The sequence below is a fragment of the Colius striatus genome, chromosome 10 (genome assembly GCF_028858725.1).
Source record: "Colius striatus isolate bColStr4 chromosome 10, bColStr4.1.hap1, whole genome shotgun sequence".
Lineage (NCBI taxonomy): Eukaryota > Metazoa > Chordata > Aves > Coliiformes > Coliidae > Colius > Colius striatus.
The window spans coordinates 21,100,120-21,124,284 of NC_084768.1; the positions used below are offsets into that span (position 1 = coordinate 21,100,120).

At 51.2% G+C, this 24,165-nt stretch overlaps 3 protein-coding genes across 4 annotated transcripts; all 3 read right to left on the bottom strand.

Moving 5' to 3' along the window:
• Window positions 1-651: 651 nt before the first annotated feature.
• On the bottom strand, window positions 652-11,289 carry NCF2 (neutrophil cytosolic factor 2). 2 transcript variants are annotated; one of them, XM_062003618.1, is made up of 15 exons: window positions 11,031-11,289; window positions 10,513-10,595; window positions 10,089-10,197; window positions 9,737-9,871; window positions 9,292-9,399; window positions 8,322-8,381; window positions 7,231-7,274; window positions 6,884-7,025; window positions 6,508-6,570; window positions 6,062-6,140; window positions 4,345-4,388; window positions 3,496-3,647; window positions 3,304-3,415; window positions 2,993-3,155; window positions 652-838 (listed from the first exon to the last, which is right to left on the bottom strand). In XM_062003618.1, the coding sequence occupies exons 1-15, from the start codon at window positions 11,202-11,204 to the stop codon at window positions 741-743; spliced, it is 1,566 nt and encodes a 521-aa protein (XP_061859602.1). In that variant the 5' UTR covers window positions 11,205-11,289; the 3' UTR covers window positions 652-740. The 2 variants fall into 2 exon arrangements, with proteins under 2 accessions (XP_061859602.1, XP_061859603.1); XM_062003619.1 differs by lacking the exon at window positions 652-838 and adding an exon at window positions 1,157-1,266.
• A 4,266-nt stretch (window positions 11,290-15,555) lies between these two features.
• ARPC5 (actin related protein 2/3 complex subunit 5) lies at window positions 15,556-20,515 on the bottom strand. Its single transcript, XM_062004212.1, has 4 exons — window positions 20,330-20,515; window positions 19,641-19,712; window positions 17,818-17,994; window positions 15,556-16,835 (listed from the first exon to the last, which is right to left on the bottom strand). Exons 1-4 carry the CDS (start codon window positions 20,471-20,473, stop codon window positions 16,773-16,775), a joined length of 456 nt encoding a protein of 151 aa, XP_061860196.1. The 5' UTR covers window positions 20,474-20,515; the 3' UTR covers window positions 15,556-16,772.
• A 1,318-nt stretch (window positions 20,516-21,833) lies between these two features.
• On the bottom strand, window positions 21,834-22,824 carry APOBEC4 (apolipoprotein B mRNA editing enzyme catalytic polypeptide like 4). Its single transcript, XM_010203900.2, has one exon. The coding sequence runs from the start codon at window positions 22,803-22,805 to the stop codon at window positions 21,834-21,836; it is 972 nt and encodes a 323-aa protein (XP_010202202.2). The 5' UTR covers window positions 22,806-22,824.
• Between the last annotated feature and the right edge of the window lie 1,341 nt (window positions 22,825-24,165).

Sequence of the window (24,165 nt, forward strand, 5' to 3'; positions counted from 1 at the left end):
AAGGAACATTTGTCAGCAGCTGGGGAAGGGAAGTGCCAAGGGCAGAGAGAGGGAAGCCTTGGATGGGAAAGAGGGCATCCAAGTTGTGGGTGTGTTTAGAAACGGAACAACTGTGCTGCTGTATGACCTGCTGAGATTCCAAGCAGTGTCTTTCGAAGTTACTGTCTCTTCTGATTCCTAAAGATCTAGCTCCCAATGGTGAAAAAAGGGTGTAGATTTTATTGGTGGGGGGTTTAAAGTCACAGGGTTTTGAGTCAAGTTGTCAATTGGAGCAGCGTGAGGCTGCCCTGGGGCTCCTGAGCTCTCAGGTCAGAACTAATGTTTTAAGAAAGCAGATGCTGTAGATCTTTCCTGGTCGGTAGCTTCCTGAAGACCAGTTCCTCCTTTGGATATGTCGGCAGGGCTGTAAATGCAAGTGGCACCACCCTCTCGAGGGTTTTCCCAGCTGCTGGCGTGTCTGTATAAAAGCTTTGTTCAGGGCAGGGCAGGTGAGACAGAGCAAGTCTCTTGGTAAACACCAGTTTTAGGACTGAATGTGTGCCTAACAGGAGACAATTAGCAACTTTTCATAGGTACCTCTTTTAGAGGACAGTGCAAAAGGTAAAATAAAAAATAAAGCTTTTAATAGAAGTAGCAATAATACTTAAAGTTCCTTTTCAGACACAGTGACTAATACAGAAACTCCTTAATTGCAACGGTTGAATACTTAATTCCTTTCCACAACTTTAGCTCTTCTGAAGTCACATCTCTGGGTCTTTAGTGTTAGACTTATGAACAAAAGCAGATGGGAAGATGCCAACGTTGCCATTGCACTGGCCTTCCAACCAGTCTTCATTCACTGGGAAAGAAAATCAACACAATTTTTGTGACCGGAGGGACATACAGGAACACAACATCCTCCCTGTGCTACAGACAGGCCCGAGATCACCACTAGGTTTTCTGCTGATAGACCTCACAGCCATGCTAAAGCCTGGCAGAGGTGAATGTGGAGGAACAGGGCTGAGGGGAAATGCATCAGGGAGCAGAGCTGTAAGGAAGAAAGCACTGCCAAACAAAGGTGGGAAAGTCTATAAAAACAGAGACCAAGGAGCTTGGAAACATGAGGAGGACCTTCTTTGGTGTTGAGGTGAGGGAGCCTTGTCACAGGCTGCCCAGGGAGAGTGTGGAGTCTCCTTCTCTGGAGGTTTCCAAACCCACCTGGATGTGTTCCTGTGTGACCTGATGGAGGCCCTTACAAGCTCTGCCATTTTGATTCTGTGAAAATACCTTGAACAGAAGACAGTGGAAGCCAAGTGAAAGTGAAGAGCATGGAAAAGGTCTGAGACCTTGGGCTGTCCTTTCCAAGATGCCAACTAAAGTGTATTTTCGCTGGCTGTTCCATATCAAAAACCCAGAATAAGACATGAAAGCCTCTGCCTACCCTGGGTTGAGTAAAGCTCAGGAGCTCTGAAAGCCCTTGCTGTGAGGACCCAAATGAGGTGAGAAGCAACTTTTTAATGGTAAATACTTTGCTTAGCAGTGAAGCGGGGGAGAGAGGATTTTGGGGTGGGGGGAGCCATTCAGTTTGTATGGTGCGAAAACTCACCCACACAGTGGCCAAGGAGGTACTGCTGCTGGAGCCTGCCTGCCTGCCAGCACAAACCTAGGATGCAGCTACATAGAGGAAAGTATCATCCTTTTTTTGTGGGTTGGGGGTTTTTTTCCCTTTAAAATGAATTCTGATGTCTTGATTTCACTAAGCTGAGGAGAGAAACAGATGCAGGCAGGGCCTGTACGTCATTCATCCCCCGATAAAGGCTCAGCAGTAGCTTGTGCAGAAGCACAGTAACATGCTCCTCCCTCCCATGCATCTGCACAGGCTCAGAGGCATCCAGCTCAAAGGCCTGTACCAGATCCTGCTGAGAGTTAGGCTGGGTTTAAGCTATTCTCATAGAAGCACTGAAGACTAATATTGAAGGGGAGTGAGGCAAATAGAAGATTGTACCCTGAAAAAGAAAGCCAGAAAAAAAGGTTCCAGGTGAGAGGAAAGGGAGTAAGAGCATTGCCCCATGGGGAGGCAGCAGGCACAGTGAGGCAGCTCCTTCAAGAAAGCCAACACAGATCAAATTAAACTCTTCACATCCTGGAAGTGTTTGGGGAAGGGGGTAACAGAAAAGAGTGTGTGATGAAGTCTGTTGGAAGTAGAGTGTGTGACAGTGAGACTTGGGTGGGGAGCCTACAGTGGAGCTGGAGGAGCTCTGCACAAGGCAGTTGAGGCAGAAGTAGTCGCTTGTACAAAGCAATCTCACAGGCTTTAGGTCCTGTGTGTCCTGAGTCTCTAGAGAGCCTCTGCTAAGCTGGCCTTCAGCAGGAGCATGCAGAGCAGAGGCTTGAAACACCTCAGGAGGCTGAGGGACATGTTTTTTTCATCATTCATGAGGATGTATCAAATTTGCGCCATGAAACTGGGAGCTGGGTGAAGAGCTCTTAGCGATGTAAAGGAAAACAAGTCTGATGTGTCTTTAGGTAGTCCTTTCCCCTGGGTTCCACCTGCCACCTCACACTCCTGCCAGCTCTGCAAGCCTCTTTTCTAACCTATCTTACCAATTGTTGGTGTTCAGTGTGAGCTTTCTTAGCGTGTCCTGTGGCAGAAATCTGAACAGCCCCTCTTCCATCAGAAGGCAGCAAACTGCAGCTCGCAGACGCTTTGCTATTGATGAGGGCTGTTGTTCTGCAAGTCCCCAAGCATGTTTGCTTTGGGGGACAGGAGGATTCAGGGAAGGAGAACCAAGTCTCTAGTGAAGCTTGTAGGCTCCACTGAAGAACCAGTCAGTCCAGTGTCTGACCAAACACACGAGAGCCTTTGGGCTGACTGGCAGATGTTGGGAATCCACAAGTTCCACTGAGCTGAGCAACAGCTGTGTCAAGCACTTGGCATCTCAGGGTCAAACCTGTGCTCTTTCCAGAGCTGGGGGGTCCCTCCCTTCCCCTGTCACAGAAGGAGCATGATTACCTTTGGATAGAACAAGTATCACATCTCCTGCCTGAAACTCCAGGTCTTCAGGCTGAGTGGCTTCGTAACTGTACTGAGCTACAACTTGAGTTGGTCCCATGTCCTCTGGTGTTGCCTCCAGCAGTGGCTCCTCTGGTTTGCTGTCCAGTAAAAACCCCTCTCCCTAGGGCAGGAATCAAGCTGGTGAGGACAACTTTTGCCTTCTCTTTTTTCTTTGTACCAGGGTAAAAGAGCTTGTGGCAAGAACAGCAATGGCAACATCTGCTTGGGTTCCTTGCCAGGAGTGGGCAGAAGAGGTGGCTGTCACTCACCTCCGTGATGTCGCACCAGACTGTCAGGCAGTTACCCTTGCTCTGACTCCAAGCTGCCTCCAGGTTCTCTGCACACAGAGTCCCCAGCACTTGGCTCTCAGTGGGCCTGTACCTGTGTGTGCAGGGACAGGGGCTGAGCATGGGAGGCCCTGCACACAGAGCTGGAGCTCCCCATGCCCAGCAGTGCCTCACCTCAGCAACGTGTGCTCAGGCTGGAGCTCCAGTTTCTTGCAAACCAGGCCCAGGAGCTCTGTGTAGGAGAGGCCTGGCTCGACTCGCAGGGCAACGGTGTATTTGTAATGCACCTTGAGGATGTGGGGGCTGGAGACAGCAGCTTCGACCTCCTGTGGGCGGTAAACTGGGTGTCAGAGCTTGCCTGGGGCTGGGAGGAGGAAACTGCTGTTGTCTGAGTTGGGTCTGAGCTGCAGGGCCCTGCTGGGGGGAACGTCTCTGCTGGCATGGGCAGCCTTTGGTACTTCTGTCAGGGCAGGTCAGCAGCCCCCCAGGCTGCGGTTGGATTTGTGGCCCATTGATGGCCTGAAGCTTCTCCCATGAGCAAGGGCACTGATATGTTAGGTGCTTGGCAACCAAGTTGTGGCTTTCAGGTGAATTCAACATGTGTTCACCCTTCAACCCTCTTGTTCTTTTTGGGCTTTTATGAGTTGGGATTGTCATGTTTTTCCATCTCTCTCCCCAGCATGATGACATGATGTGCTGAGCCTGCCCTGGAACATGCGTGTTACAGCCTGTTTCTCCTTTCTGGAGGGCCACAGGTCAACCAAGATGAGAGTGGTACAAGGGCTCTGCTGACAGCCCCCAGGGTAGAGGACCTGGGGGAGATATCCCCAAAAGCAGCCCTAGTCACCTAGTTGGTTCCCAATGACCTGTTGCCCCCTAACACTGATGCTTTGGAGAAGTTCCTGAATGGTGGGAACCTGCACCACTTGCAGGGCTGTGGGGCCTGCTGGGCAAGCCAGCACCTTCCAGGGGCAGGAAAGGCAGATGTGTAACACCCCCAGGGCCTGGGGCACAACGTGTTACCTTTGCTGTGGCTCTTGGCTGCGTCACGGGAGCCGGAGCACGGTCTGAGGAGGAATGAGGAGGTGGTCAGCACATGGGGCAGGGCAGGCACTGCTGCTCTGGGCCTGAATATGCATCCAGGTCTCCTGCAGGCCCTCTCCTCAACAGCCATCACTGTCTGCAGCAACACCAACCAACCCTGGAGCCAGCAGTGGCCACTGAATGGACACAGCACCCACTGCCATAGGCTTCACCTGTGAGATTTAGATAGAACCACCAAGCAGTTTGGGCTCTGTGCCTTTACTTTTGCAGGGGTGGGAGCTTCACTGGTGAGAGCCTCATGGTTAGGATTGAAAAAAAACCCAACAAAACCTTCTGAGGCTTTGGTTTTAGTGTCTGTGCTCTTCTCACCTCCCTAGGTCCACCCTGTAAAGCAGAGGTAATCTCTGTCCTTCCCCAGGGCTGTGAGGCTGAATGCAGCCCCAGGTAAGGCGATCTCCTGCAGGTTGGGTTAAGTCTCCTCACAAGGATCTGCTCTCCCTTCTGTCAGTGCTTTGACACAACTGTGCTCATGATGGGAAGAGACAACTGCTCTGTTGAATGCAGTCTTGTGGCTACCTCTGCAATGGCTTTTGGTGCCATAAAGATGCTGTTTGAAGCTGTTGCATCCCTGAGCTGTTGGCCCTTAGCTCTCATGAGTCACAGTTGTCTTCTCTTAGCAGCTTCACCGCTGGACTGCCTGAGCCCTGTCCTGTCGTTAGTGGTTCTTTGGTCCACCTTTCTCACCACTGACCGGCTCAGCCCACCTGGGAGCAGGGGGCCTGGCACTCGATTGTCCATACATCCTAATTTTTGGGGCAGATTGGCCATTGATAGCCAGAATAAACTGCTGTATGTTAACACTTAATGTGTAACAGTCTCTGTGTGGTGACATTTTCTCCACCCGATGGGTTTTCCTGCAGCAGTCTGGAGCTTGCAGCTCAGACAGGGCCTCCTGCCTCTGAGCTTGGGATGTTTTCTACAGAGGGCAACTCACAGGACTTCCTCCCAGCTCCTGTTTTTGGCATATCTTCTCACATGGCCATGACCCACGTGCTTCCCCAGCTTTAAACAGCAATTTTGGGCTGTGCACCTGAGCACTCCTTCAGCAGTGTGGATGCAGGCCCTGTTTCAGCTTCCCAGCATCCTGAACCAACTGGGGACCATGCTGGGGACAATGTGGTGGCCCTGGTGCTACCATTCCTGCTTCTAGCTGGAGATGTGGGACACTGGGCAGTATCAGCCAGGAATCCCCTTCCCAGGACAACCAGAGCTCATAGAACCTAACCCAGCTGACAGCAGCACTAAACCCATCCTAGGTGCCCTGCTTTAAGGAGAAGCCTGTAAGGAGCTTTCTACTCCAAGATCTGGACAAGCTGGGTCATTTGCCTCATTCCCATCCTGAGGCTGTTTTTCCCACTAGTCTCTGTGCTAATTAAGAGCATGGAGGAGTTTGCTTTCCTCAAGGACCCATGTGCTATATTTTACTTCATCCTGCATTTGCCGTCTCTGCTTCCTGTTTTGTCTCCGTGTCCTTGGCTACAGATGGTTTCAGGAAGGAAAAGGAGCTCAAGCCCCTGTGTTAGTGTGTGAGGATACAGCACCAAGAAGTCAGTCTCAGACCTGCCAGTGGGATTTTCTCCCCTAATGGACCCCTGTCCCTCCAGCCCCCAACCTGACTGGCCACCCGCTTCCTGACCTGGTGCTGGCCGCCGTGGCCTCTCTGGAGCACTGGAGGTGGGTGGCTCAGGGATCTCGGCTTCAAGAGGGGTTTCTTCCTGCACCAGAGGAGAAGAAGGCAGTGCTATAAATCCCACCTTTCCAAAGGGAGCTGTGGCCTTGTGCAGCCCCCTTCCAACCTGCTGTTTTCCCAGTCTGTTTGGAGTCTTGAACTGGGGAGAGGTGACTTTGTACCCTTTATATGCCCAGCACTGCCAACCAGCACCTGAGGGGCCTTCAGCAAAGCATCTTCCCAGATTTTGCAGGTCTCAGCTCAGGGTGACCATGAGCCAGAAGAACCAAGCCCAGCATTAGCAGGGGGCCAGTTGCAGGAATGGGTCCTCCTCGGAAGCCCAGACTAGGTGGTGGGTATGTGTCTGGGGATGTGCCCTCCCCAGGACCCCCGCTCCTCTTGGGCCTCCTCACCTGGATCCGCAGCTGGTTCTGGAGCTCTGCAGGCTCAAGGAAGTTGCAGGGGACGATCCCTTTCTGTGGGGAAAGGAGACACGAGTGGTGATTGCTTGAGAAGGAGGCAACCTGCTGCTGGAGGACACAACTGAGCTTGTCCTCGCCCTGCCCTGATGCCGGAGAGTCCCTGATACCGGAGAGTCCCTGAGGTGTGAAGGTTAAGTTACTGCAGGTTGATTGGGTTTCACTGAACCCTGTGGCCTAAGCCAGGGTGGGCATAAGGGGCTCAAGTCAGAAACTCGTGTAGTTGCTGACGGCAAAGCTTTGCCCTGCAAGTCCTTCACAGAACCTCACAGCCTCATCTGCTCCCTCCTGCCAAGCACACCCCTGGTACCTTTCCGTTGAACATCACTGTAGCCCAGTTGTCTTTCTCTTTCTTCAGGACAAAGACAATGTTTCCTGGCAGGACCGGCAGCTCCTCGGCGGTCTCGGGGATGAACTCGTACAGGACACGGTGCGGCTGCCCTTGGAGGGCCCTGGGCCGGGAGAGCAGGGTCAGGAAGGCTGGTGACACCATGTGTTGACTTTGTAGGGTGAATCCAGACCTCTGCCTCCGTGTTTATACACTGTTCCCTGTCCTGCTTGAGTTTTGGGCACTGGCTGGATGCTCGGCTGTGGTGGTGTAGGGGTTGGAGCTGACTGCATGGGTTAGCAGCACAGTCCATCCTTCATCCAACTTACCTGAGGATTTCTGGGGTCTTGGGCCTGGGTGGAGGACCAGAGGCCTGCAAACAAGAAGACAATTGGTCATCTGGAGGATCTGGGTTGCTTTACAGAAGGGTCCTGCAGCCTTCTACCATGCCTGCTATCACTCCTACACAGTTCCTTCCTCCTTGTGATGGTGTTGGGTCAGTTGATTTGAGCCTAAAGAGAGTCTCCTGCCTCTCTGCCGCCATCTGGCAGCAGGTTTCCCTGCTCTCTGCTGCCCTGAGGCATAGAGCAGCTGCTTTGAGGGCTGTGAGGAACAACCCTGGCAAAGGAACAGTTTCCAAATCCTTCTACCTGTGGCTGGTTTTCAGAGGTACAATACTGACTGCACTCACGACTTTGGTTTTGGCTCTCAGAGGGCTGAGGTCAGGGGATTTGAGATCAGCTGGTTTAAACTAAGTTGTGCTTCCCTGTCTCTTCCCATTGCACTGCTGCCCTTGTAGTGCTTTATGGCCTCTCCTGCCTAAAGAATTTAAGGTCTCATGGATTTTATCAGTCCTCTGATGAAGCTGCTTGAAATAGGCCTGAGTGCTGCAGTGAGATGCAAACGCTTGGCTGCACTGGGGCCAGTGTTTCAGCTCGTGTGATGGTGCTGCAGGCTGCAGTGGTTATGCTTCCCTGCATCCTCTTGAAAAGATCCCATAAACTTGTGTCTTTAGAGATGGAAAGATGCTGCTGCATTATCAGGAAAGCGTCACGGGAAATGCAAAGGGCTTCAGGAACTGTGAGGAGGACAGAGAATGAAAGCAGAACTGCTTCTGATTCTCCACTCAAGCTTAGACAGATGAACCTTAATGAATCTTAGGGGGCGGGCCTGAGACAGGACTGCTGCTGCAGCAGAGGATGTGCTGCTGGGCCACTGCTTCCCTGTTCAGGGATCGAGCTGAACCTCAGCTGAGATGTCAGTGGGTTTGGGCTGGGCTTCCTGAGGATGGAGAGAACAGCTGAGGTGTGGGTGCAGTGCCTGCTGCCTCCCCACTGTGAGCCAGAGCCCTCGTGAGCTGCGGGATGAGCCCTGTCCTCCTGAGCTTTGCTGAGGGTGCTGTTCACTGGGGGTGCCTTACCTGGGGTTGGAGTGGAGCAAATCCTGAAAAATCGTCCTTGTCCACCACAGATGCCACCACCTAGAGCCAAAGACAGGCAGGTAGTGACTTGGTGCTTGTAGACCTCTCTTAGACCTCTGGGGTCCACCCTCCTCCTTTGCTGTTGGCGAAGCCAAGCTCCTTGGGATGCTTAGGTTCAAGAGACTAAGTGTTTCTGACTGCAGGGTGAGTGCTCCTGGCACCAAAATTCCCCTTTCAGCTGTGGTAAATTCTTAGCTCTGTTAACTGTTAACCACACTGTTACTATGATTAGAGGCATTGTTACCTAAAAGTGTCCCTTTATCTTTCGAGCACAAAAGTGTGTAACTCGAGCCCTTACCTCCTGTTAAACATAAATGTTTGTGTGCCTGTTTATGGGGCTGCTCTGACACCAGAGGAGCTGCCTGGCTCTTGGGTGCCCAATTCCCCAGCACCTGCCCCTTCCAGAGGAGTGCTGCCTCCTGGGACCTGAGCCCAAGGAACATGGAACCCAAGTGCTTGGATTTTGCACAGTCATGGGAGAAAAGCTTGTTTGCTCATCTGAACTGAAAAGCCCTTCTCAAATAGAGCAGGGGAGGAACTAGAGGTAATTTGTGACTGCTAGATGCTAAATAGCTTCTTTTTTTTTTCCCCTCCTGAAAAAAAATCTCTGCTTCAGTTGAAGCTCCAGTGGGACCTTTCCAGCTTGTTGCTGACTGATTGTCTCAGGAGAGAAACTGAAAATAGGCCATGCTCTGCAGAAACATGCTTTCAGCTCCTCTGTCCTTGCAGAATCCCTGTTCCCCATGAGACCCCTGCGTGCCTTCCTTCCCTCAGCCCCTGGGGGGATCCCCGAGGCATGGGCCGGTTCACCGGGCAGCAGAGAGCAGCTCAGAGGGATGGTGAGAGGGTGGTCAGCAGCTCTCCTCAGCCTACTAGCTTGGCCTGAATAAATAAGACACTTCTTTCTTACCGTAGCTTTCCCCAGATAGTCCTTCTTCTCCAGCTGAGCAACTTGCTTTTCATTTGGTCTAAACAGCTTCCCCGCAGGAATGGCCACCAGCTCGCAGAGCTTCTGCTTCTGTACACAGAGAAGTCTTAGTGCTCTTCAGAGGTGAGAACAGGGACTGCTTCATGTCCCCTTCCATAGTTAGAACACCACTTTGACAGCCCAACCTCAGCCCTGACGTGGCCCATTTTACTCAGTTTTTCTGTCTCTGCCTTCCCAGTGACCCAAAGCTCTTCCCACCAACTTGTGTTTCACTACAACCCCCACATTTTTCTCACCCTTCTGCATTTTTCTCCTGCTCTGCTAAAGCTGTAGCTACAAGGTGGTTTCTCTGTCCCTGGGGTTTTTCCCCTTCCTTCCCATGGGCTGCTGTGAGCAAGCACAGCACCGTAGGCCCTGCTCTCCCTACCAGGATGGCTTCCATCGCCCTGTCGATCTTGTTGTGCTGGGGCTCACTCTTCATCCTCATGGCCAGCATCAGGTGCTCCTCAGCTTTTTTCCAGTCCTCCATCGTAGCATATACCAGTGCAATGTTGTAGAGGATCTGCCAGAGGGATGGGAGCAAGGAAATCAGCTCTTGGAGCAGCTGGGCTGTTGCCCTGGAGGGTGGTAAAGCAGGAGACAGCAGGGCCATGGCACTGCAGAAGCCCCCTTGCACTTTTGCAAGGCACAAAAAGAGAGATTAGCTCTCTTCTCCTTAGGTTTCTTAAGCTGGTGAACAGACCTTTGGGAATCAAAGCTGTCTGTCAAGTCTTTCTCACCTCACAAGCAAAGAGCCTGTAGCGCAGCCCCAGGATCTTGTAGTCAATCAGCTCGTTGCCTCGCAGCTGGGCCAGCGCCTCTTTGAAGTCCTCAATGGCCTTTTCATGGCTGTGGAGCAGAGGACAAATGTGTCACCACCTTGTGATGGCAACCTGCCTGCCTCCAAGTCTTCACTTAAACTTGTCAGAGTTTAGTTGGCCTCTCCTATCTCTCTGCAGTGTTTTCAGACACCCCAGGGGGAAGAGAGATGCTCCAAGGCAGGTGCTGATTTCAAGACCTTACTGATGATGATACAGGAGCCTTTTTTTACCTCTATGAGTTGCAGTCCAGCCCCTGGTGTGCCAGCCTGCCTGAGGCTATCTTCAGCCAAAGGCTGGCATCTCTGCAAGCCACACAAATGAAACTTTCAACCCTTCCACTCACATCTGCCTCCGGTAAAACACGATCGCCCGCTGGAAATAAGCCACAGCCAGGTGCTTGTCGCAGACGATGCTCCGGGTGAACGCCTGCACGGAGGTAGGAGGGGGAAAAAATGGGGATGGAAAGGCAAGACCTTGACAAAACCTGAGAGTATAGAGTGGTAATAGCTGTTCTGCTTTAGCCAGGTGGCCAAAGCTGGGCTCTGTGGGCTGTCTCTCCCTGCAGCACTGGGCACTGAGTGGTGATTTTGTGCTGGAGCCCGCTGCCACCACTCACTCTGTAGCTCAGTGCCTCTGCAGTTGCCCTGCACCTCTTCTGCTGCTTTGCCTCTGATTCACTGGGAAAACAGGTCCAGCAGGAACAGCCCTGCGTTGTCGTGCTTCCCCACAGCTTTGAAAGGACCAGAATCCTTCTCTTAGTCAGACCATGGCCCTTAATTCCTCCCTTCCCCACTGCGTCCATCTGTCAGGCAGCTCTGTGTGCGAATTCCCCGGGGCAGTGCCCTGAGGGCTGTACCTTACCTCTTCTGCCTCTGCCATCTTCCCCAGAACGAGGTGGATGCAGCCAATGTTAAAGCAGATTTTGGCAGGGGGGTTCTGGACGGCCGTGAAGGCCTCCAGGGCCGCCCCCCACTCCTTTGTGTCCGCCGCACACACCCCTTCTTGCCACAGCCGGATCGTCTCCACCAGGGACATGGTGCGGTGGGAGCGGGATGAGGGGTGCCCAGCCACCTCCGTCAGCCTCACACTCTCCTCGCCCTCCCTTGTGGTACTGCTCGGGCTCTCCCAGGCTCCTTTCTGCCTGTACTTCTGCCTCCCCCGCAGCCCCTGTCGCAAACCTGGCAGGAAGTGGCCTCAGTCGCATCGGAGACACGCAGCCCCGGGATGGGGAAGTGGGGCAGAGGCTGCCTGCGCTGCACAGGGTTTCCACGCTGTGCTGCCACGGCTGCTGCACCGGGTCCTCTCCAGCAGCCACTCCTCAGGTTTTGCTTCTCTGGGTGTTTCCTGGAAAGATGTGGATTTTATTGTCTGGGTGGTTGATTAGGTCAAATTTAGGGTTGCAAAGCATTACAGAAGAGCCCCTTGTGCCCTCCAAAGTGTGTGGTCCTCGATGGAGGTAGCTGCTAAATGCAAGCATCTCCTGAGCCCTGAGCAGGAAGGCAAAGCCCAAGGCACAGCCTGGGAAACCTTTGTGACTGCCCAGTGAGGAGCTCAGCTGCTGGGGATGCACAGAGCTGCTCAAGGAGGGGTGGAAGGGCAGCAGCTGTGCCACACTGAGCCCTGAGTAATTCATGCTCAGCCCAACATCCCTTCTGATGAGGTGTTATGGCCAGAGGAACATGGCCCAGCTCTGGAGCAGGGAGGACAGGTGGACACCAAGCATGTGGCAGCCACAAGGCAGTGACGCAGGGGACTGAGCTGCTGACTCAGAAGCTTTGGAGCTGGGTGCTCCAGACATGGTTTCCAAGTAATTTTGGATGCACTTTGCCTCTCCCTCAGCTACCAGCAATGTGAGGCATATTTTGTAAGACCTTAAAATATGTCAGCAAGACTCGGCCCTCGTGCATTTACTCACGCTTTCTCAGCAAGTGGCATAACGCCACAAGAGGAGGGAGACTCTGGAGGAGCCTTGTTTGACTTCTGCTCAGAAAGAGCAAATGGTTTTCAAGCAGAAGTATGACCAAGCATATCCCTGAACCCAGGGCTGTCTTTGGTTCTCCAGCTCTAAGTGTGCCCTTGGCATCCCTCTGCACCCAGCCAGCTGCTGTGGGCTTCCTACAGGAGCATGGAAAGCAACAAAGCATCTTTGTCCTCCAGAAAAATGGAGAGAAATGCAAGGAGCCAAAGCAGTGTGGGGGAAGAGGAGTGGGAATAACAACATGGTGAGCATGAACACACCCCTCTGAGACACCTTTCCTCACCTCTGAGGAATGGGAGGCCCTGTCTCGTAGGAAATGGTTCACCTTACAGTAGGATAACTTTCTGCTCTAATTATCTGAATTGACTCACTGGTAGGGTCAGGTTGATCCCCAAATTGGTACAAGGGGAGCTGGAGGACAATGCGAGATCACCCTTGTCACAAGCACTGGGGTTTTTTTCCTTGGTGTTTGACAGAAAGATGGGATCTGAAAGATGTGAGCACAACAAATGCTCAGAGCAGCTGTCCTGCTGCCTGCTTATTTTTAATGCAACGTTGAAGCGATTTCAAAGCTGTGATAAACACACCCCTTCTAAATAAGAGTGAGGCTCTTGTTCCTCTTTCTCTTACCGAGTTGATTTAGTAGGAAATTTATTTCTTCTCCAATAACGTCCAAGAGGAAGCGAGTAACAGAGATGGTGTCACCTCCCATGGGGGATTCCTGGAATCCAGCACAAACACAGATCACCAAGAGACAGGTGAGAAATACACAGAAGGCTCAACTTGCAGCTGAGGTGCAGCAGTCCATTTGCCGTTTGCACAGCAGCAGCGTGCAGGAGTTTATCATCATTTCTGAGAGAAGAGCCCCCAGAAAGATTGATCTGGGCACTAGAAAATATTACACAGCAGGTAAGACTGGGGGGACTGATCTTGTCTGGGAGGAGATCCATGGCACAGGGAGTGGGGAGACAGAGCATGTCCAGCTCCTTCCCTGAAGACAGGTCTGAGTGTTCTCTGCACAGGACGCGAGGTTTTGGCTCATTCCCTGAGCGGGATTGAGATGGGAGGCTGTGAGCACTCCTTGGCTGAGTGGTGGATGACCCGGAGCTGTGGGCAGCTGGAGGACAGCAGTTTCCTTTGGCTGTTGCCAAAGCAGGATGTGACTGATAAGGTGCCATTGCCACACCCTGTGGTCAATGCTGAGGGCAGCAGTGGGAGGTTTGGCAGCACTGAGCCTGCCCAGAGAGCTCTGCAGATGCCCTCCCCCTGCCTGTAGCTCTGACCTGCACCAGGGGCATTTTTCATTGAAGGTTTCTTTCTCCTAATAGGAAGGGAAATGGGGTTTGCAAAACTGAATTGTTTGGGGAATTTTTTTCTTCCTTGCCAATCTTTCTCGGTTTTCCTCTTTTAATCCTTTCAATAAGATGGTACAATGAGTTTCTAGTGTCTCCCCTGCCTTTGTACGTGCCAACAGCCAGTGTGAACAGGGATGAGTGAGGCTCGGGGCCAGGAGCCAAGGACAACCTCCACCAGCCCCAGCTGCTGTGAGATGGTTGCTAGCTCATGATGATGCCTTTGGTGAGCTCCTCTCCATCTTACAGGCTGGTCCCATCGCCAGACTTCACTGCTGAGTTCTTGTTAACTCCACGCCGGAGGGTTCTGGATGTGCTGAGAGCACTTGGTGCCCTCCACCGCTGTGACTGCTGGGGTACCACGCTCAGGCTCTGCTCTGCTGCGGCCAGCTGGGACATGAGCCTTGGGGTGAGGTGAGTGCAGATATACACACTGGCCCCTGCTTGGCTTCCTCCCTGTCAGGCTATTTGTTCTGTCCACGAACACAAGCAAGGCAAGTTTTAGAGGAAAGAGGTTTGGAGGTTTTAAACTAGATTTACTTTCTGCCTTCATAGGATGATAAAATGGTTTTGATTGGAAAAGACCTTTAAGATCATTGAGTCCAACCACTAGTCTCACCCTGCCAAGCCCATCACTAACCCATGGTCCTCAGCACTTCAGCTTACCTGGCTTTTCATTATCTCCAGGGATGGGGAATCCACCACTTCCCTAGGCAGCCTGGGACAGGGTCTAACAACCCTCTCAGGGGAAAAGTGCTTCCTGATGTCCAATCTGAACCTTCTCTGAACCTTGTCTTGTTACCCAGGAGAAGAGACCAACCTTCACCTCACTACAACCTCCTGTCAGGTAATTGTAGAGAATGATCATGTCTCAGTGTCTCAGTCTCCTTTTCTCCAGACTAAACACCCCCAGATCCCTAAACCAGCCATCATCAGACTTCTTCTCCAGACCCTTCACCAGATTTGTTGCCCATTTTTGGGCATGCTCTTGCACCTCTGTGTCCTTCTTGTAGTGAGGGCCCCAGAACTGAACACAGTACTGGAGATGCAGTCTCACCAGTGCTGAGTTTAGGGGAATAATCACTTCCTTGACTTGCTGGCCACACTATTTCTGATACAAGCCAGGATGCCATTGGCCTTCTTGGCCACCTGGGCACACTGCTGGCTCATGTTCAGCTGCTGTTCATCAACACCCTCAGGTCTTTTTCCTCCAGGCAGCTTTCCAGCCACACATCCCCAGGCCTGTAGCGTTGCCTGGGGTTGTTGTGGCCCAAGTGCAGGAGCCAGCACTTGGCCTTGTTGAACCTCATACAATTGGCCTCAGCCCATCAATCCAGCCTGGCCAGGTCCCTCTGAAGAACCTTCCTGCCAGTTAAGAGGAGAGATTGTCTTCCTGCAAACCTTGCACTGCCATCATGAATGTGCATGGCTCAGCCCTTCCCTGAATGCAGACAGATGTATACATTTTGTAAACGGTTCTAAACACATAGTGCAGCCCGAGATGAAGGTGGGGAAGCTCAATGTCCGCCTTTGTTTCTGTAATGCCACCTAGAGGCAGCTGACCTGTTTGACAACAGTTGTTTTGGAAAATATTTCTCGTTTCTCTGGGTTCACAGCCTTTTTTTAAAACATAAGGATTGATGGGTGTCTTCTTAACAAAATTCAGATGAATAGAAGGTAACTGAGAAGCCAACAGCACCCAGGAGAGCTGTGACCACACTCTGCCATCTGCTACCTCTGTCCTCAGCCACAGTCACCCACCCACCCTCGGGACAAGCCCAGGGCTGCATCTGGCCTTAAAGGATTACAAACAACGATTTAATATTTCATCTCTTGAAGACAGGGAAGGCCAAGAGACAAATGCAAGCTGTGAAGTCAGCTTTGCTTCACATGGCAGCCCTACTAGGCTGTTACCTCCTTCCTTCTTTTGTTCTTGATAAAGCAGCCACTGCTACTGGCTGCGAGAATCTGGAGGAGCTTCAGGGCTTGTTGTTTTTAGTCTCATCCATCCTGGAAGCGGAGCCTGCTGAAACTTCAAGGCATTTCAGACACTGAGTAAATATTCAGTGACGATTTATTGTCTGGTCTTTATTATTAATACAAAACCAAAAAGCAGATATCAAAAAACAGCAAAGATTTCACAAGTTTCTCAACAGTTTTACACGACTGAACTGCAGTAAAATGGTGAATGTAAAAACACATGGATTTCAGTCCTGGCCCTAAACCTTACATGGTGAGCTGTGGTCTGGGATGCCCTGGGCTTTCCTAATTCTTTTTAAAGTACTCCTCTTTATTTTGGAACCCCTAACATGCTGCAGCACAAAGCAACAGGAATGTGAACTGTCCCTACAGATCTAGGAAACAAAGCATGGGAGCTCTGGAAGGATTGTGTGGATACCAGCACACCTTCCTCCGGTTACCCCAGGCAGCCACGTTGTTGTGCTTGACAAAATCAAATAACTTTCAAGTTGCTGAAAGGTGACTTGCTGTGTGAAAGCTGCCGCTGCTGCTTTTTCTCTTCAGGATCTTGGCTCCCCAAAATAAAGAGAGTTCACTGGGCTGGGCTCCAGCATAAATGGACCATCAACCTTTCAAATTCTCCCCTCCCAATTTCACGACGGACAACTTCATCCCGACGGACAACTTCATCCCATTGTGACTTTCCCACTGCAGACCCAGCATCTGCCTGACCACGAGGAACCCAGACAGGCCGCGAGAGGGGAGGCCAGGAAGGTACTCGGCTCTCTGGAATGGTAACTGGGCTTGGAAGGGAGCCTTTGCCTTCTGTCCTGTTCACGGCTGTAGGTTCAGAGGTTGACCAAAGGAAACATGGTCCAGTTACCCGTGATTAATAGCTGCCCCACTTCTCCAATACAGACCTTACGGAGAAACACTGCTCGGCTAGCAAAAAGAATTAAGACATTGCCCTACGTCCCTCAGCATTTGCTCAGAAAGTCGGGTCCAAATCTGCCAAGATTATACACCAATGCGAATCACCCTAAACACGAAGCTGTCTGCGTCGCTCTACGTGTCACTGAAATGTTGGCCAGTACCAAAGATTCCTGTTAGAAATAAAATTGCACCTCGGTAATTTTCCAGACTTTAACCACAAAGAGATCACGATATGCATTACTTGTCAGGTATGAAAGAAGCAGCGAGAAGGCAAGCTGAGAGACAGGCGCTGCCCACGGGGCAGCAATGGCATTTGGTGGTTTGGGGTTTGTACCAGCACGTCCCACGCCGTGGATGGCAGACAACCGCTCGCTGCTGGATCTAAACCGTCTTCCTGGCAGTCAAAACGCGGACGATGGACCCTACTCCTCCTGCAGCCAGGGCCTGAGAAACAGGGCGATTAACACCAGGTCAAGGTGGAATCACAGAGCCATAGAATCATTATGATTGGAAAAGACCTTTAAGATCATCGAGTTCAACCACTAACCTCACATTGCCAAGCCCACCACTAAACTAGACCGTATCCCTCATCTGTGCGTCTGGAATATCCCCAGGGATGGTGACTCCACCACTTCCCTGGGCAGCCCGTTCCAATGCTTAACAACCCTCTTTGTGAAAAAGTCCTTCCCAATCTCCAATCTAAACCTCCCCTGGCGCAACTGGAGGCCAATCCTTCATGTCCTGTCATTCATAACTGAAGAGAAGAAATCGACCCCCACCTCACTAAAACTCCCTTTCAGGTAGCTGTAGAGAGTGATCATGTCTCCTCTCTCCTCTTCAGGCTAAACATCCCCAGCTCCTTCAGCTGCTCCTCTTAAGAGCTGTTCTCCAGACCCTTCACCTGCTTCACTGCCTGTCTCTGGACACGCTCCAGCACCTCAAGGTCTGTCTTGCAGTGAGGGGCCCAGGTAGCTACAGGCTGAAATGGCTGCTAGTTTTCCTGACCATCCTTCAAATGAGCATCTCTTTACACTAAAAAAGAAACCCTTGCACTCAGAAGGGCCAGGAAAGGACAATGGCATTTGCTTTGAAGACAATTATTTAACAACCTTTTACTTCCCTGCATAACCAAGTCGTACTTCTCTCCAGGAAGGAAATTCTCCTTCCATCCACTTGAATCGCTGGATTGATCCATTTTGCTTACCCCAGTCTAACATAAAACTGTATCTTAAGTGTAAAATCTCTACCCAAGGAATCAGCAGCACGTGCGGGAGCTCGTGGGACCGCACTCCCCTCACAGCATGAACCGGGGCACTGCACTGTTACCAGCCAGAGAGGCAGTCTGTGCCAGGCTGGGTGATGTGCCTCAGGTCCAAGAACCTGCCACCTCGGGGAAGCCAGGCAAGAGTACATCCTCCCAACGCACCTTCTCGTGCCACTGCAGCAGCACAGCGCTGCTGTTGTCCGAGGGGCTCTCGAAGCCTTTGTAGATGTACTTCATCAGCAGGTCCACACCGTTCTTGTCCAGCGACTGCACCGCCTTCTCAATGTCGTTAGCTTTGAAAGAGATGAGGACCTTCAGGACAATGCTTTCTGCACGATCCTGTCAACAGACACAGCAGGCAGAGATACAGTCACTCCACTAGAAGGGACATTCAAATATTTCTCATCTCTCCAACAAACAAAACCAGATTTGGCTTAAACAATTCTAAAACCTGTTGGAATAGGTCAGCCAGCGCACAAAGCCTTGTGATAATAATGTGCAACAGGTACATCCTCCTGAGGATAGACAGGATAAGGAAAAACACATCTGCTCTGCTCTAGGTTTTCTGCCTCTCTGCTTATTTGCACTTCTCCACCTATAAAATGAGGTTACAGCTCAAGATTAAATTTTCACACTGAAACTCAAGGTCTGTGAGCTTCCAAAGGAATTACATGAATCTTGTACTTGACTGGCCTCCCTTACCACTAGAACCTTTTCCATGAGATACAACTATTATATTCCATGGAAATGCCACTGGCCAGCCTGGAAGAGGGGACTGCTGGAAGCCACCTACTTTCAACACAGTCAACTTCTGTCTCAGGCATGCAGGATACAAACTGATAATATTAATATTTTATGTTAATATTTTGCATTAATAGCCACTTGCAAGTTGATTTGGATATCATTTCAGGACCAGAAATGTGTGTGGTGTGATTATAGCAGATTAGCCATGTCATCAGCAAAAAGCACCTTCTTTTGTTCATTCACCTCTGAGGGAGGATGAAAGGAAAAGGTCTTGGGTGTGCTGGACTTTTGAATAATTCCACTATACACATACTTTATGCATTTTTCTCCTTCACAAATTATGGATGTTAGTTTTAATAACCAGAGCTGCTTGGCTTAGCAAGACCTCACTTGAAGAACTAAAGGAAAAACGTGAAAGTTCTGTGAGAACAACTACAAATTAAGCCCAACATTAAAAATCAGGCATTCTTCCCTCTTCAGTTCCACTGCCTTCAAGGCATCTTCTTAAAAACAGCCATATGGATCTAACGGAAGCAAGTGAGGACGGTGAGCAGCACACGACCATGTGTGTAGGACTCCTCTTAAGCAGGGAGAACAGACCTCTTGCAGGCGTTCACCACCTGGGCAGATCCAAGCCTTATCTGCCTGTTCCTCTCACCACTGCAATCATGAGCCACCCTCAGTTTGTTCTGGGGAGAGTCAGAAACACATACAGGCAGCAGACTCTGCAGGTCTGTCACAGGGGCAGGGCTTGCATTTTCTGAGGTTTCAACGGCTTAATTTTGATTGGATGTGATAAACACCAGTTCTTCCTTTTTTGTAGGTCCACAGTCAGGCTGTGCCAGCAGAGTTTCCTTAGTCAGAGGTGACTACTACCACAGTTGTGGTTCCTTGATCGCTCAGTGTCAGCTCCAGCTACGTGCTGCCAGGGCTGGATCAGGCACAGGCACAGGCACCTGGTGATGTGTGGAGTTAGCCCAGGCACACAATATCCAACCACTACAGCCCAGAGAACACACAAAACCTGACTTAGCACCAAGTTACAGGTAGGTGGACAGATGACATCTGAGTTATGGTATTTTAAACAAGATTAAAACCCCTCAGGTCATGGCTGTTTCGACATCGAGGAACACCTAAAACAAAACCAGTTTGCCTGTCTTCCTCAAAATACACCTGGCAGGGTTGTAGAGCTTATAGACATAGAAAAGGATTTTTAAGGAGGGAGTGAGTTACTATTTCACCTTCACTGCCTGGTTCTTTGTGTTGATAGGAGGGTTCTTCAGAGCTGCCTGTAGAGCAGCCATCATGTTTCCTGTGCCAGAAGGTTAAGGACCAGACACCACGTATATGGAAAGCAACAGAACCAGCTCCAGGACAGCAATGCTTGTAGCCAGCTTGTGCACGACTGAAAATACTTAGGGTTCAGTGGATGCAACGACTCCCTCAACGGACTACAGAGATGACAGTGTTCGGTAGCAATTATTAGGCCATTTGAGGAAGGAGCAGCACCAACACGAAGCGGTACGAAGCGGTACAGCTCCAGCAGCGCACAATACCTCTTAGGCCCCTCGCTGAATGAAATAATTGATTCTCTGCAAGTTGTAACCCTCGCGAACAGGCCTCTCAAGCTCGGCACATCCACCTCCCACAGCGGCCGGGGGGAACACAGAGGAAGAGCTGCTGTGGAAGCGGGGCTCCCGGCACCGGGCGCGGGCACACCGAGCTCTCCTTTCCGCCTCGGGAAACCCCCTTCCTCCGCCCGTCCCTCCCGCCGCCCCCAGACATCTCCCCGCGCCCCTGCCCCCTTCCCGCCGGGTCGCCGTCCCTCGGCGGCAGCGCCGGACACGGATGTTCCCATAAAAGGCGGCCCGGCAGCGGCGGCCGCGCCCGCTCCTGACGGGGCTCTTTGCCGCCCGGTACCGGAAGGATATTGCCGCAGGCACGAGTCCACCTCGCCCTCATCGGGCCCCGCTTGCCCGTCACCTCCATCCTCTTCGTCCACGAACTTGTTCTCGTCGTACTCGTCCACATCCACCCGGCGGAACCGCGCCGAGGACACGGTGTGTTTCGCCATGGCCGCTCCCGTCCGCCGCCGCCGCCGCGCGCAGGCGCCCGCCGCCACGCGCCCCCGCCCGCCCGCGCCGCGCGCTCTGCGCAGCCGCGCCCCGCGGAGCGCCGCCCGCCCCCGGCGCTAGAGGGCGCCAAAAGGCAAGGCAAGGCAAGGCAAGGCAAGGCAAGGCAAGGCAAGGCAAGGCAAGGCAAGGCAAGGCAAGGCAAGGCAAGGCAAGGCAAGGCAAGGCAAGGCAAGGCAAGGCAAGGCAAGGCAAGGCAAGGCAAGGCAAGGCAAGGCAAGGCAAGGGCGCGGGTCGGCGCTGCAGGTACCTGTGGCCGGCGGCGCGGCGCGGATCGGTGGCCGGCTCTCTCCGCGGGCCTGCTGGCATCAGGCGGTACGTGATGCCCTTCGGGATCGAGGTCGGTTTCACACGGGTCTGAGCGAGGCAGGACCCTGCCTGGCTAGAGGCACAGTGTGGGGCTCGCCACAACGCAGTGGCCGCATCTGGGATGTGCCTCGGGGCTGGGGTGCGGGGTTCGGCTCTCAGCTCGGACGCCCAAGCTCAAACACCGCTTTGTTGCCACTGGATGTAAAAGACAGCGTTAGCTTTATGCCTCCTGGCAAAAGAAGGCAGCCACCCTGACAGTAGAGCCCAGGCGGCTTCCAGTGACCGTTAACATTTTATCAGAACGTGTGGCATTAATATGACCTAATTCAAGAAAGCTTTTCTAGAGAAGCACCCAGGCCTTGTGAAGGTTAGGGATCTGGTGGATGCTCGCATTTGTCTCCCTTTATCACACTATCACAAACTTCCCCGTAGGTTCCTCTGCAGCAGCAGAACTCCAGCTACATTGTGCTCCAGGGCCACCTCCTCACGGAGTCACAGCCCCTCCAGGCACAGACAGCCCTCCAGCGTGGGCTCCTCCTTGCGCTGCTAACGGATCTCAGCTCCCCTGTTACCCTCCGTGAGCTGCAGGGGAACAGCTGCCATCTCGCCACAGGATGCAGGGGAATCTCTGCTCCAGCACAACTCCTCCTCTCTTCCTTCACTGGCCTTGGGATCTGAATGGTCACTTCTCTCTCATCCTACTCCACCAGCTCCAACTCTCCTCTTCTGGCTGCTTCTCCTCAAAACAGTGACTGCAGAGGCGCTCAATTGGCTCAGCCCCAGAGGTGGTTTCGACTCAGAGATGGGGAAAGTTTTGAGCAATTTCTTACAGTGGCCATCACTCCAGCCCCTGCCTCGTTACTAGAAACTGCTCCACACAAACCAAATACGGAGTGGATTTTTGCCAACTGTGATCTCACATTTACATTTTGTATCATCTTCAGAGTAGGTGTCAGCCACTTGGAAACATTTCAGAATTTGGGTTTCATTGAATTATTCCTGTGGCATTTTTAAATGCCTTACAATGTTTTTAGGCCTGGGGTGTAGCTGTTCCCTCTGAAAGGGCAGAAACATGCCTGGGAAAAGCACCAAGTGGCTTTGAGACATGGGAGGTAGCAGCCTGGCTCTCATTGCTTGGAAAAGCTGTTGGGAGGCTGGGCTGGGAGAAGAAAAGGCTTTTAAGTTCTGCTGCACAGCAGGCTTTCCCTGCACTGCCTGTGGAGGGGCTTGCTTAAAATACAATTTCCTTCCTGTTAAATTGTTAATTTGATGTGGATTTTGTCCATCTGCTAAGGTTCTTGATGGTGGAGTTGGGTAATACAGGATTGACCCTGGGATGCCATACACAAAGTGGCAGAGGAGGTAAGGCCAAGCCCCCCCAGGCAGTCTCTGCAGGGTCACCCGAGGCCACAGGCTGGAGAGGCTGCGCAAAGCTTCTCTGTTCCACCACGCATGGGGGGAACGGTCCTGGATGTGATAAAGCTGAGAGAAATAGATGCAGAGTGTGATTTCTGGGTACTTCAGCAAGAAGTTGTAGATCTTACTTACACAGCAGTGGTAAGCCTCGTTACAGGGAGAGTAATTTGAAAAGAGGATGATGTATCCAATGTTTTCATAGGCATCTGTAACTGCGTCCAGATAACTGCCCACCTCAAACAGCATCGATTCAGGGTGGGTGTCTTGTTTAGTACAATTTGTAGCACGGCCTTTTTGGACTACTCTTCCTGAGAAACTCCTCAGCTCATAGAAGAGAAGGTGTTTGTTTTGCAGAGTTGCTGTTGGTCCGGATGGGAAGCCAAAGACACTGTGAAATTCTGTGTAAGGGACTCTCGCTTCTCCACCAGTCCGTATGTGGTAGGGACACTCGCCACAGACCTGGTTCTGTCTCTGCCAGCAGTAGGGTTTTACCACAGTCCCTTGGTTTGTCAGATATTCTTGGAAAATTGTTTTTTCTCCTGGATTCATCTTCTGTTGAAAAATCTGCCTGGTTATGTGCTAAATAGCTGACAGTCCTGAATGAAAAAGGAAACCCATGTTTTAATTCAGCCCTTCATTTTGTTTTGCAATTGAACTACAACAATAATAGGGGATAGTCTCTTCAAAAACTTACTGAAACTTGTAGGAGTACATAGAAACTTGGTTGATGACACAGAGAACAAAGCTTCCTTGCAGCCTGCCAGCACTTTTAGTTTTCACAATCTACCCTTTTTGCTGAAACCAGGAGTATAAAATATTTCCCCGGCTTCTGCCCTCTTACCCTGTACAGGAGAAACTGCACCATTAAACAGCCCTGCTTTTCAGGAGTTGGGTAGCAGATGAGCCTTATGCAATCTGGCTAAACAAACAAGTAAACACCAACCAAAAAAAGGTATAATTACCATCTCAGCAGCTCCAGATCAAGGTATCAGCAAATATTTATCTGGTTTCCTTCACTGGCTTTTAAAGATTGGTTCAGAGTTTCCACTTTACTGATATTGCAAGGTTTCTTTTGAAGATTATATGAGGAAGAGGAAAATTACTGTTGCCTCCTTGGTTTTGGCAGTTCAGCTGTAGAAGGATCTTTCACAAGTGTGGTAACCTCGCTCCAGTTGCAATGGTGAGGGCAGGCAGGCTCCTTTAGGTGTTTACAGGTGCTAGGAGACGAGAAAACAAACAGGAATTTCTTTAGTAGGGCCAGCCACTTGTGGTGGTTAAGCCTCTGTTCTTTGCCTATCAATATTTGTTTCCTATCTTAAGTGATCAGATTTCCTTCATTTCTTTAGTGCTGTTTTGATGCAAGATTGTCATAGCCAAAAGATGGATGTTTGTTCTAATGAACACGTCACTGAATTTGTTTCCAGCTGGTTGTTATTTCTGTGTCCATCTGTCTTGTGTCAGCTGGGCAGAAGGCTCCTGTGGTACCTCTGCTCTCTTACACAGGCAATGAGGTTGTCACTTCTTTAAGTTTGTGTGTGTCTCACTGAGGCAGTAATTCAAGCAAGCAGTGGGCAACAGTGAGTGAGCTAAATCATGCCTGCTTTGCTTGGGCAGGGCTCCAGATGAGTACAAACACAAGTTTTGTGTAGATGAACAGCTTTTGACTCAAGCGGATAATTACTATGTTTTTTTACTGCTGCTGTAGTTGAGCCACTTGTCATCCCTGTACCTGGTTTAACTGTGTTACTACTTTTCTGACCATGTACAACTTTTCCATCTGGAGGTTTCATTACAACTAGCTTCTGCATTCCACATTGTTTTGCCCTCTGACAGCATTCATTTTTCTCTTTAAATTACTAATTTGATTCGTTTGCTTTGTTTTCCACTCCAGACTCTATACCAACTGCCA